Below are 13,866 nucleotides of genomic sequence, written 5' to 3' on the forward strand. Positions count from 1 at the left end.
CAGTGGATCTAAAATTAACTTGACCTTTCCTCTCCCGCCCACCTCCTGAGCATGTCTTGGTGAAGTCAACATTATCCAGTCAGTCTCCAGGACTAGAAATGGAGAAGAAGTTTCCAGGCCGCCATGTTCCTGCATTTCCCACACAACAGGACGGGACCTCCAGGATGGCTGGCAACCACAGTATCTTCCATCCAAGGGGCCTTCCTCAATCCCATCTCTCCTGAATTACCACAACCATTATCTGAATTAGTGACGCACACCCATTCTTCTTCCCACTTTCTGTCATGATGGATTTCTACAATGCGGACCTAGTCATGTCTTAAAGAGCACAGAAGGAACCTGCTTGTGTTGGTACAATGCCCACTCCTTCCCTGACATAGAAAGCCTACTTCACCTGGTTTTCCATACTTTCCTCCCTTCTGACTACCCCCACCCACAATGGCAGCCCCTGCTACCATGGGCTTGAAGTGTCTCCAAATGCGCCAGGGTTTCAGTGTTCCTAATTTCAAGATTCCTCTTGAATCAACTCAGTGAAGTCTTTCCTAGGGTCCTCAGCTAAAACTGCATTTTGGTGTCCTTCGTGTTCTTTATTCTGGATTCTATCACATATGCCTCTCAGTGCCTCTCCTACTGCAACTAAGAATTCCTTGAGAGAAAGAATCCAGTCTTGCTCATCCTTGTGTCAAATTTCCTCCATCCACCCCTTGTACATCACAATTACTTGTCCAATGACTAAAACATGAATGAAAATGAATTATTCATTCCAATTCCTTTGTTATGCGAAGGATATTTTACAGAAACAAAAGCAGGTAAATTATCTGCTCTGTGCATTTTCTTATCTGTAATGAATAACAAACCTGCTTTATATTCTGGACTCATAGCAAAAGTATTCATCAGTCAAAAATCCTCAATAAGACCACTTAATAAGGCGGGTTTACATAGATAATTAATAGCTTGAACTCAACCATGTTTTACTATTTACAAATATACTGTGGAATTTACGCAGAGAAATATTGCTAAATCACATTCAATATATTTTTAACTTCCTGTTATATGAAGTTAGAATTATAAAATAGGCAAATTAAATAATGACTACTCAAGTTTTTGAAAGAAGCTTACTTGGAAAAAGGCATTATAAAATCAGAATAACCAGCAGCTCCCCTAAAAACATGAGTTAGTTACACAGAGAAATAATCTCATTAACAGAGAGGTATGCACTTGTGAACAGAAAATAGTTGTTTCCTGAGTTTTGAGAACTCTTTAGGGCTGTCAGAGAGCAACCAAAATACAGTATACTGTATCAGACTCTAAGGAAATCAAACAGAAAAAGTGATACACGAGGACATCTGCATACTATTCAGGCTTGAGAACTTTGGTTGATAATAAATAGCTCATTAGAGAAATAACTACTTTCTGCTCAATTAACTATTTATTATCCAAGTCAATTCAAACCCTTGTAAATAATTCTAATAGGTTCTCACAGACCAATCCTTGAAATCATTAGCAATGGCTCTAAGAGCTTTTCAACTGGGATAGTGGAAAAAATGAGCCTACCTACTAAGAAAAACAGATTTTCCCAAGTGAAAAGCAACATGAGGCCTGTTATCTTTATAAATGCCTGGTATACATACAGACATGGAAGTCTTAAACATACTCATGCTAAGGTGGGGTTCAAATTTAAGTCACCGATTGTGTCTCAGATTTATAAGTTTTTTAAATGTTAATAACTGGACTAAACTAGGAGAAAAAAATCATATGGAATAAAACTGTCCCACTAAGGTGGACGTATCTGGTGAACAAAACCCCCCGAAGGGTACAAATCCATAAACGTAACAAATTAAGAACACCACACACTTGCTGACTACCTATAAGAGATAACTGAATCAGAAATCAGATTGCCCTTTTCCATTTCTGCCCATTATTTTGTCTTATTCTTAAGAGTATGAATTTGTGACTCATTAACTTAGAAGAAATTAAACGAATTTTCTTTTACGGACACTATAGGAATGGTATCTAACATTCCCCCCCCCCAAAAAATCCTAATAATAACATTTAAGAATCAATAGCACTGGAGATAATAAATTGAAATGGCCCATTAAAAAAATCACTGCAGGAAAACACAATAAATGTCATTAAGTTTTAACTTCGGATCTCAAATACTGAACATGCTTCTGTGTTACCTGCTCTTTCTCGTGAGGACTTAGTATTGTAGATAGAGTAAACGTTATGCTTGTCGAGATGAGTTTCCAAAAACGCTACAGGAAAGGCGCCCGCAAAAGCCGCGAGACATTCTCCTAATGCAGAGCGTTGCCTAGAAATGGAAAATATTTATGTTTTTTATGTCTTCCAAGTGAATGAAGAAGTTATACTACAATTGACCAGTTTAGCCTACAAGAGGGATAATACTAGTGTTACTAATAAAATTAACTCCAAAATCCAATTTCTGTATCTCAAAACATCATATACTTTCAATAGTAAAGTCCCCGCCATTTAAAAAAAAAAAAAGCTAAATTATCTGTTAGTAAAAAAGAAGACCAAAATCACAAGAAAACCCAGTCAAATCCCCCCACAAGTTTGGACATTTCTTTTGCTTTGCTTTCTTTCTTTGCATCTTCTTTTTTAAAATATAATGACCTGATGAAGAGTTCTTCCTAGGTAAATAAATGCACGGATACATATTAAAAAAATAAAGTACTGTTACCAATACACGAACACAATTTTTTGAAAATTTACTACGTACAAGTAATTTCAGGGTAGCTATGAAATATTAAGATGTAATAAATGCCCAAAACTATTAATGACACTCAAAATTGATTTATCATTTTTAAGGAAGGAAGAGGTTTAAGGAATCATTCTGTGTTCAGTTGATTCAGGGCAGGGTAGACCCAAGGCTTCCCCTCCCACTGACAAAAATTCTCTCTCTCCCTTGGTTACCTATGGCATCTGAGGATTCGCTGGCACATTATTAAATGTACAACAATATGAGAGTTATTTCAGCATATTATGACCTCCTTAAATTATTCTATATAAATGGTTTTATTTTCCAAGTCAACAAAATGTATCTAATTAAGAAAAGATTACATAATTCACTTAGGTAGTTCTAAATTTCTAACTGAAAAATATACGATTACTTAAAATTAACAATGCCTGATTGTCTAATATTTTCACTAAAAATGATTAGACATTTAGTCAGCTAGGAGAAAATATCCCTTCATAGAATGACATTGAATAACATTCTGTTGTTAAAAATAAACTTAGGATATCAAGAAATTACAAAGGGTACAGGCTTTCAGACAAACCTGAGTGCCAAACTTATTCCTTTTTTGTTTTTATAGAATTTTTTTTTAAAGATTTTATTTATTTATTCGACAGAGATAGAGACAGCCAGTGAGAGAGGGAACACAAGCAGGGGGAGTGGGAGAGGAAGAAGCAGGCTCATAGCAGAGGAGCCTGACGTGGGGCTCGATCCCATAACGCCAGGATCACGCCCTGAGCTGAAGGCAGACGCTTAACCGCTGTGCCACCCAGGAGCCCCCAAACTTATTCCTAATACTTGTGTCACTACAGGAAAATTACTCACCCTGTGTTTTGCTTTCCTCACCCAAAAATAGGGATGCAGAATTGCAAAATTTGTGGCACATAAGTTCAATAAATGTTTGAAAATAATGAATACATTTATTCAAGAATTTAATAGCCTAAAATGTTTCCTGTATGACCCCAAAGTAATTTATTCCCTTACATCTGACTGGACAAGTCCTTTTATTTCATTAATAATTCATGTGACCTATTTAATAATTTACTTTAAAATTTTGATTCAATTAGTAATTCTCAGACCAACTCTGATCATTTGTATTGGTATTCTGGAAATAGCAAGTTTTTTTAGATGACTCTTATTAAAATATCTACATTCTTCTTTTTTTTAAAAAAGATTTTATTTATTTATTTAGTGAGTGAGAGACAGAACAAGTGGGGAGAGGGGCAGAGAGAGAGAGAGACTCTCAAGCAGACTCTGTGCTCAGTACACAGCCTGACTCGGGGCTCGATCTCACAACCCTGAGATCATGACCTGAGCTGAAATCAAGAGATGGATGCTTAACTGACTGAGCCACCCGGGCACTACAATATCTACATTTTTCTCAATTATGGTGTCATTTTTTCATTTTTTTCCAAATATCTTTTACTCCTCTTTCGATTTTCATATTCTCCCCAAATGACTTTATAATTGCAAACAAAGAAAAAAATATGTATCTTTTTTTAGAACCTAACAAAAGGATCCCAAATTCTATCAAAAAACCCCCCAAAACCAAAAAAACAAAAAACGACAACAAAAAAAACAGAAGTAAAAAGAGCAACAATAGCACTGCTAGGGTAATGAGAGATTTTGGATTACCAGGTATTAAAATGTATTACAAACTACTAATCATTCAGTCTACAGTACCAATCTAGTCATTTAGAAAATCAAGTAATAGAACAGAATAGAGATTCTAGAAATACGATGTAGGAAATATATTACCTCAGAATATGATGAAGATTTTATTTCAAACCAGCAGATAAAAGAAATATTTAATAAATTACTACTTGGGGAGGAAGTTGGGGGGATAAGTGAAATAGGTAAAGGGGATTAAGAGGTATAAACTTCTAGATATAAAATAAGTCACAGAGGGGCACTCGGATGGCTCGGTCAGTTAAGTGTCTGACTTAATTTTGGATCAGGTCATGATCTCAGGGTTGTCGGACTGAGCCCCACGTAGGGCTCCGTGCTCTGTGGGGAGTCTGCTTAAGGATTCTCTCCCTCTGCCTCGAACCTCCCCACCTCATTGCACTCACTCTCTCTCTAAAATAAAGCTTTAAAAACAATAAAACAAGTCACAGAGATGAAAAGTGCAGCATAGGGAATACAGTCAATAATACTGTAATAACGTTGCATGGTGACATATGTAACTACGTTTATGGGGGCGAACACAGAGTAACGTATAGAATTGTCCAATCACTACAGTGTACACCTGAAACTAATGGGACATCGTATGCCAACTACATTCCAATTAAAAATCAATATTTTCCACATGGCGGATGAATTTAAACACTTAAATTTTTTTTAAAAGATTTTATTTATTTATTTGACAGAGATAGAGACAGACAGCGAGAGAAGGAACACAAGCAGGGGGAGTGGGAGAGGAAGAAGCAGGCTCATAGCAGAGGAGCCTGATGTGGGGCTCGATCCCATAACGCCGGGGTCACGCCCTGAGCTGAAGGCAGACGCCTAACTGCTGTGCCACCCAGGCGCCCCTAAACACTTAATTTGAATTCCATGTAACACTAAAGAGAACTACGAAATTCAGATTCACTTCTAGTAAATTCCCTTCTTACTCCAGAGATGGGCACTTCAGATATTCTCTACTTTCCTTGAACTTCTTACATTTCCCTTCTCAACTGTCACTTGGCTGAGGCATACTTCATAGGGAAAACGGAAGATATCTGACACATACCTACGTATACCTGATGTATCCACTACCTGCTTTCCGTTGAATGGAGGAAAGCTCTGAGCTTAAAATATCATGTTCTCAAACATGCGTTCTTGAGTACCCCACGTCATTCTCTTTATTGTGTGCTTATTCACACACGATAACCTGCCGGGATCACATTTTCCACTTTATTTGTTTTGTGTTCTGTTTCCCCACTAGGTGTGAGCTCTTTGAGAATAGGCATCTATCTTGCTTACTGCTGTATCACAGAACCTGGCATTTAATATTTATTGAATGAGCAAAGGATTAAAAAGCTGAATTTATACAACTGAAGGAGTGGAAAAACCTAAGAGAATAAATATTTGAATTTCTAGCTGTTATGAGTTATGGTATAACCTGTCTAAAAACATTAAATGAAGGAGAATAAGAACCCAAGACATAATTGACAGGTTATATAAAAATAAAAATTCCCAGGTCATAAAACATTATCTGTACACAGTTTTACATATAATCACTACAATGCTAAACGTCACAAAGATGGTAGAAATAACAGCAAGAGGTTAATAGTTTTAATAAATCAAATTCATTAATCAGCACACTAGTAAAAAATGTATGACAGATACAAAAGACAATTCACAAAACAAAAAAATAAAAATGGCAAAGAAAACACAAAAAAATGGCTGGAAACCAGGAATTAGGGAAATACATTTGAAAAGAAAAATGGAATCCCATTTTTATTTATTTTTTAAAAAGATTTTATTTATCTATTTGACACAGAGACAGCCAGTGAGAGAGAGACAGCCAGTGAGAGGGAACAGAAGCAGGGGGAGTGGGAGAGGAAGAAGCAGGCTCCCAGCAGAGGAACCTGATGTGGGGCTCGATCCCAGAACTCCAGGATCACACCCTCAGCCGAAGGCAGATGCTTAACGACTGCGCCACCCAGGCGCCCCTGGAATCCCATTTTTAACTATTATACCTTTTAAATAGTAAAAAGAATAGTAATCAGAAGTGAGGAAAATGGAAGAAAAAAGGATTCTCTTGCAAAACCTGACAGTGTCAACCAAATCAATTTTCTGAAAAGACAGTGAGATATGTATCAGAATCCTCTAGTATGTCTACTTTTTAACCTACATTTCTAAATTCTGAGAAAATAGCTAAAATTAAGAAAAATAAATATACGCAGAAAACAATGAACAGATTTAGCATGATTTATGGAAATGAAAACAATAGCCTACAAATCAAAAATAATGTTTCAATAAATTATAAAACTTCCTTAGTATAAAATATTCTGAAGCTATAAAAGTCATATGAAAATAAGAGACTAATTAAAAAGGCAGTTAAGGAGCGCCAGGGTGGTGCAGTCAGTTAAGCTATGGACTCTTGATTTTGGCTCAGGTCATGATCTCAGGATCATGGGATCAAGCCTTGTGTCAGGCTCTGCACCCAGGACGGAGTCTGCTTTAGATTCTCTCTCCCTCTCCGTCTGCCCCTCACCCCACCCCTTGCTCTCCTTCGTGTGCACGCTCTCTCTCCAAAACAAAAAAATAAATCTTAAGAAAAAATGCAGGTAAAAAATATGCAGTGTGAACCGAATTATCCTTTTACATCGGTTTACTGTCCTGTCTCTATGCACCTGCCACCCTATTTTAATTGTTGATACTTCATAAGTTTTAATATTTGGTAGGCCAAATGAGTACCTTTCCATTACTTTTTCCCTCTCTCAAAATTTTATTGGCCAATCTAATGAGTTATTCTCTCAAATGAACTTTCAAATTGTTTTGTCAAGTTCAATAAAAAGCACATTTCTACTTGAAATTTTATTGTAATTAATTACAGATTAATTTGGGGAGAATTTACATCTTTTCAATGTTATTTCATCAGAATATCCTTTCACTTATTTATTTTATTTATCAGTCTTCTCTCTGAAAGTCATTTTCTTTAGGCTTCTAAAAAACTGCCCTCTTTTTCTCTTCTTTTCACAGAAATCTTTTACTGGACTCACCAGTGACCTCTTATCTTAAATGCAGTAGGGAGTCCTTATCTTGACCTGTCCACACCGATACTCTCTTCCTCTTGAACGTGAGAACGTGAAAAAAGAAAAGCTCATTCTAATAATGGCTGATATTCATGCTTATTTTGCTTTTCAGATATATAATGAGAAGCTGTCCCAGGAGATTCCTTCGTAAAACTCATAAACACTCGCTTCAATCTTTATGTTCAATATGGGCTTTACCATTATTGCTTTACCTTTTTTTTAAACATAATTTGATTGACTCTTATTATATAAATTCAAATTTAGCTTGAAGATTGTTCTATTACTCCCAAGGGATTCAACAGGTTAATCTGGTTGTTTAGTTTATAACGAAGGAAAAACTGATAAAGGAAAGACTTGAAATAAAGAGCTATAACACTTGAAACAGCTATTAATACAAAGTTAAACTTTTAAAATCTTACCTTTCCACATAAATACTTTTGCTGGTTCCCAAAGCATATAAGCTAGTCAGAATTCTGTAGCATGACACCTGTACATCTTCCACTAAGGAAAAACAGAAACAAGAACAAAAACAATTGTTATTTATATGTTGTCCTAAGAAAGTTTAGGCTGAAACCAAAATTCCATACTGAGGGCATACTAATATTTTAACATTTAAAAAAAGCAACACTAGAACAAATAGGTAAAATGAAATATAAAAACTATTTCTCAAACTGAATTCTTTTCTTTAAGGAGCTGAAAGCATTCTAAAGAATGTACTATGATTATTTAGAACATTCTCAGGAACATTTTTTTTTTTTTAATAATGTTCTCTAGACAGAAGAAAAAAGGATTACTTCGAGAATAAAATCAAGCACAAAACTATCTGGGAGGACAGTAGATTTTGTCTCCTGTTCTGAAGGTATATACAGACTGTGTCTTTTATTTTAACACCTACAAAAACAATGACAATGTTCGCGGAAGTAGTGAGTTAGTTATTTCTGACCTGACATTCAAGGCATAAGTCAATCAACCCTATAGCGTAGCCAGAAAATAAAATAAAACCTTACATATGATCTGTGATCCAATAAGACATATCTAAGAGGCAAAAAAAAGTCTAAGAACCCTGGATTTCTAATTCTAATTCTTCAACCATTTCCTGGAGAATCTACCACGATAGGAATGGAGAAATCATTCCTGTGCTCCAGACCTGTTTCCATGTCCACGTTGCACTGAATGCAAGCCTCCTAGAATGGTTCAAGGAAATGTTGGGCGAGTAGTGGTTGTGCCCACTGAGTAATGCAATGCTTTCCACCCAGAGCTCTGCTTCACCTGGGAGACCCACAAGGTTGAGGGTCTGAGTAGGTGTGTCTCTAGTCAAGACCCACTTGACTGTTTAACAAGGGTCTATAGCATTCATGTTCATATCAGCAGAAGAGCAAGAAATTGGGACAGGTCTGATATTATTTGTATTTCCACATGGTTTTGAGCAATCTGTGGATATTTTTCATAATTATGGTTCCAGGCAAAAACAGCTGATTAAATCCATGAAAATAGACTGAAACCTATAAACAAAAAAAAATATGCGAGCCACCCTAGTAGACCAACGATTTAGACATGGACTTTGTCTCTGTAGCCTTCATAGTTGTTGATCACACAGCTTGTGGAAACAATTGGCACTGACTCAGAGATATTTCAAAAACATTTAATGTTGCATGACTCATGCTCAAACTGAATTGGAAAGATTCCATGGAAAGAGAGAACACAGAAATTGTAAAATTTGGAACCTGCACTTCAACAAGGTGGGAATTACTGCCCACAACCACCACATTACTGGTCCTTTCCATGAATCCATGTGACTCAGAGATCTATCTCTATAAGAATGGTTTCTGTAACTCAAGTGTCAACCTACTGTTCAGGGCAGGGAGGGGGAGGGGAAGGGAGTGCATTTTAATGAGCAGGCAGTGTTTGAGTAACCAGATGGAGCTTTTACAATTTCTCATTGTACTGTTAGATAACAAAACTCTAAGTACTAGATTTACATACATATTAGATCTTCTCCAAACTGATGCTGGCCAATGTGCTCAAATAATGACGACAGCATCGGCAACAGAGCCACCGTGGTGTAATTGATAATCTGAGTGACACCTCTGGGTTGGTTTCGGGTGTGGGTGAACTGGCCTTGCTTGAGATTCTCCATGGTCTTCTCCAGATCCTCCGCGGCATTGTCCAGAAAAGCTCGGAGTGCACTTTTAACACTCTCGAGGCCAGTCTTCATCACAGTCCTAGGAAGGAAAGAAGGGAGAACATACACCTTGAGAAAGGAGCAAGTGGAACACAAATAAAACATGCGTCTACTCTCTACCCATTACAGTCACTCAGTCAACTAAATCTTTTTAATTCACTCCCAATCTTTTCAGTGTACTTGAGCTTACAGCTGTATTGCTCTGTAAATGCATCACCTTTCCCAAATGCCCTCCGAAATACCTAGGACCCAGATCAAAAGGCAGTGCTAATGCTTCATATTTTCTACCAGTGTTTTCAACTTTTCAGAGTGTTTTATACTTGGACGAAACACAGCTTTTGAGCCAGTTGAGTTAATCCCAAATCCAACACAACCAGAACGTGTCCTGAGGCACTGTGTGTGAAAGAAACATTTAACCCCAGCTCAACCAAGTCATCAAATGATAGGGATGTTCTGTGCTTTAAGTGTAGCCATCAGCTAAATGAGCCTCCAAAGGCTGAACTTGGTACAGAAGCGATTCTCTGATGCCGCCGTGACTGGTAGGAAATGAAGGTACGCAAAAGCATCTACTTTCGTCATTTACCATACAAAATACCGCACATCAAATCTTAAACATGAAAATAAATAAAGAGCATCATGGCATATTCCCTGTAGGAGACATTTAGGAATTTTCACTTAGATTTATCCTGGATGATAAATGAAATACGTGTATGTGTCAAAGGCTGAATCAACCTTGTGAGATACACTGATTTTGTATTTAGGCAACCTGTTGGATTTCCAGTCATGTTGCTGGGAGGGGAGAGTAGAAAGCACACACACTTGGGAATTGGGGTCCTTCCACACTTACTATGCAATCTTAAGCTTCACTTTACTCATCTGTAAAGTAAGAGTAAAATCCTGTTCCTATAAAGCTAAATGCTATCACAAACCACACCCAGAAGCTACTAAAACCTTTCAGGTTGGAATTTACCATTTCTACTTCACGTAATACATTGCCAATTCAACCCTCTGTTACACACCTAGCTGCTATAGACATTACTTGAAATTTGAATAACAATTTCTACAAGAGCATAAAAATAATAATATGCCATTCTATCCGTCATTTACAAAATATTTTTTCACCCACACATAAGTCTTTATTACAATTCCAAGGGAAAAAATCAAGAGACAAGGTGAGTCTTCATATTCTTGCATAGCATTCCCACAGTCATGTAGACAAAAATGCCACTTACCTGGCATCCAAAGTCTGACCCAAAATGTGAAGGCAGTTAACAATTGATGTGGCATCATTTCCTAAAGAGGAAACAAAATGCTGTATAAATTGCCCTGAGGGTTTCTCACCGTTCCTTTCTAGTAAGATTTGTGAACCAAAAATGAGTCAATGGTACAATTCAATAATAACTCGATTAAAAAGGTTTTCTGATAATCAAGTTTGAAATCATGCAGTTTTTCTGCTTGGAAGTGGATATGCAAATGTAAGTAGAAAAGCGATAAAGCATGTCTCATCAAATAGCTGACAGAGTCAAGAAGCATTCAAAGCACTGTGCCAGGCTGAGGTGTTTTAACTCAATTTTTCAAATACACTCGCCTCCCCATACTGGCTCATCTTCTTTCTGAGTCGTATTGTGTGTCAATCTTCAAGTGAGCTCCTATGTTTATGAACGGAGGTGGGCTAAAAGTCTAATAAATTTAATTCCCTTTTAATTACCCAAGTGTCTCTGCTTTCTTATTCCATTCAGCGGCACTACGATGAATTAATTTGCCTGCATGTTTTTGGTCTTTGGTGAAAAAGAGCCACCAAACTGTCCTGTAAATAAGCATCAGCAGCTGAGGAAGTTAAATCCTCTTCTTAACGAGATAATTGAAATGGGGACGACTTTCCTTGAAAGTAGGATGAAACTCACCCATTTTGATTGGCATGTTTTATCAGAAAGTACAGAAATATGAATTATACAATGACTATATCCATTCTACTTTGTGATAAAGATACATGAGAGCAAATAAACACAATGACGAATGCAAAGTTAGAAAGCAATCTGACCACTCCCAATACTGTTACTTCCTCATCTTACACTTTCCTACTTATAATACACATAGTCATTTCCTGGGCCCAGAAGATTAATAACTCCTATTGGGATGTAACTTGTTATTACGTTTGAGTATGTTATACTCTTAATGCAAAAAAAAAAACAAACAAACCTAAAATGAATTAAATATGCATGAAAATTAGCAACTACCTTGGAATCTGGACAAGCCAGTTTAGTGTTACGATACAAATAAGAAAAAAAATAGGGTACTCATTGCTAGACTCCGAGTTCTTAAATAAAATGTTCCATTCATCTTGTGCTTTGATTTTCAGAATTTCTGGTAATAATGAAGACAAAATCAGCAGAAAGGCAGAATTTGTTACGTCCTTGTCTACTGATTAGTGGCAGTTCTAGAACTTCCACTGTGGTCCACAGAAGTATTCTTCATTTAATGATTCATTCACTCAATAAATACTTGTCAAATACCAGGTATTCTCAATGTTCCAGTAATAAGTAAAAGAAAGTTTCCACGATACTTGCATTTTAATGGGGGACACAAGTAATAAAATGTTAAGAAAAAAATCAATATGAAACATATCAAGCTACACTAAAATATTTTATATTTGTAGATTATATTAATTATATATAAATTAAATAATTAATTTATATTATATGTTATATAATTAATATTTATATATATCAGGAAATAGGGATTAGAGCAACTGGACAGAGTGATAGGGTGAGTGGTCACGAAGCCCTTTAAGAAGGTGACACCTGAGCAAAGATTCGAATGAAGGAAAGAATCATGCATAGATCTGGGAGAAGGACCCTGGCAGAGGGACCAGCATGTGCAGAGGGTCTGAGACAGAAAATGAAGCTGGGGGGTGCCTGGGTGGCACAGCGGTTAAGCGTCTGCCTTCGGCTCAGGGCGTGATCCCGGTGTTATGGGATCGAGCCCCACATCAGGCTCCTCCACTGTGAGCCTGCTTCTTCCTCTCCTACTCCCCCTGCTTGTGTTCCCTTCTCTCGCTGGCTGTCTCTATCTCTGTCGAATAAATAAATAAAATCTTAAAAAAAAAAAAAGAAAAGAAAAGAAAATGAAGCTGGTGTTCCAGGCAAGGAAGTCGAAGTGGCTGATGCTTGATCAAGACTCAGGGGAAAGGACCTTATGAGGTAGAAAGGAAGGGAACAGCCAGGTTCTAGAACCTTGCAACCAGCACAAGAACTTTGAATCTTTTTTTGTCCCCCCCAGGTGCAACAGATGGACATTCTTGAGGTTTTAAACAGGATGGGATCTGATTTATATTTTAAAAGGATTAATTCACGATGTGCAAAACTCTGGAAGGGCAAGAGTGAAGTCGGTTAGGAAGCTACTAGAGTCATCTAGAATCACAGGATTGATGGTAGTGAATTTGGATTAGGTATCCGCAGTGAAGAAGTGAAGAATTTATTTTAAAGATTTGCTTATGGCCTGAACGTGAGATGAGATGGGAAGGAGTCAAGGATAACTCCAAGACTGTTTGGGTGAGTACTTGTATGAGCAATTGGGTGCATGGTGGTAAGATTTCCTGATGTGGATAAAGCCCAAGAAAGGAGCTGAAGGAGGGAGGAGAGGAGGGGTGGGGGGCGGGTAGCATGCTCTGCTTTGGACAGGTTGAGCATGATGGGCTTGTGGATCTCAGGTAGAGAAGCACAGTGGGCAGTTGGTACACAAATCTGGAGTGCAGGGAACAGATCTGAGCTAGAGCTATCCATTTGGGCCCATAAGCATCCAGATACTTTAAAAAATGGTGGGTCTGCATGAAATAAGCCAGCATGCACATAAATACAGAAGAAAAAAGGTCTGGGGCCTCCAATGTTTGGAAGTGGGAAAGATGAGGAGAATGCAGCACAGAAAAGGAGAAAGAGAGAGGCCCAGGAGGAAGATGGGACACAAGGCAATGTGCAACTATTATTTAGTGCCAAGTCAGAGAGGCTGGCCCCTCACTCTCATCCTAAAATGCACAGTTCTTTTTACCCTTTCCCTTCCAGTGTGCTGGCTCCTTGGTTAGATGACCAGTGTTTGTACTTTGTACTAAGACTGACCATGCCCTTTTCCAAAAGAGTGGCTGGGGTATTTTAAACCTCCATTTGTAAGAACTCGTGAGACAGGACTTTTGT

General features: G+C 37.5%; 1 protein-coding gene across 1 annotated transcript in view; it reads right to left on the reverse strand.

The window, feature by feature from the left end:
- RYR2 (ryanodine receptor 2) overlaps window positions 1-13,866 on the reverse strand; it is a 445,869-nt gene that overhangs the window by 120,297 nt on the left and 311,706 nt on the right. The window contains 4 exon segments of the mRNA XM_034663566.1: window positions 2,181-2,311; window positions 7,917-7,998; window positions 9,481-9,719; window positions 10,912-10,972. Coding sequence (XP_034519457.1) covers window positions 2,181-2,311; window positions 7,917-7,998; window positions 9,481-9,719; window positions 10,912-10,972 — 513 coding nt within the window.

Source organism: Ailuropoda melanoleuca, chromosome 6 (genome assembly GCF_002007445.2).
Source record: "Ailuropoda melanoleuca isolate Jingjing chromosome 6, ASM200744v2, whole genome shotgun sequence".
Taxonomy (NCBI): Eukaryota; Metazoa; Chordata; class Mammalia; order Carnivora; family Ursidae; genus Ailuropoda; species Ailuropoda melanoleuca.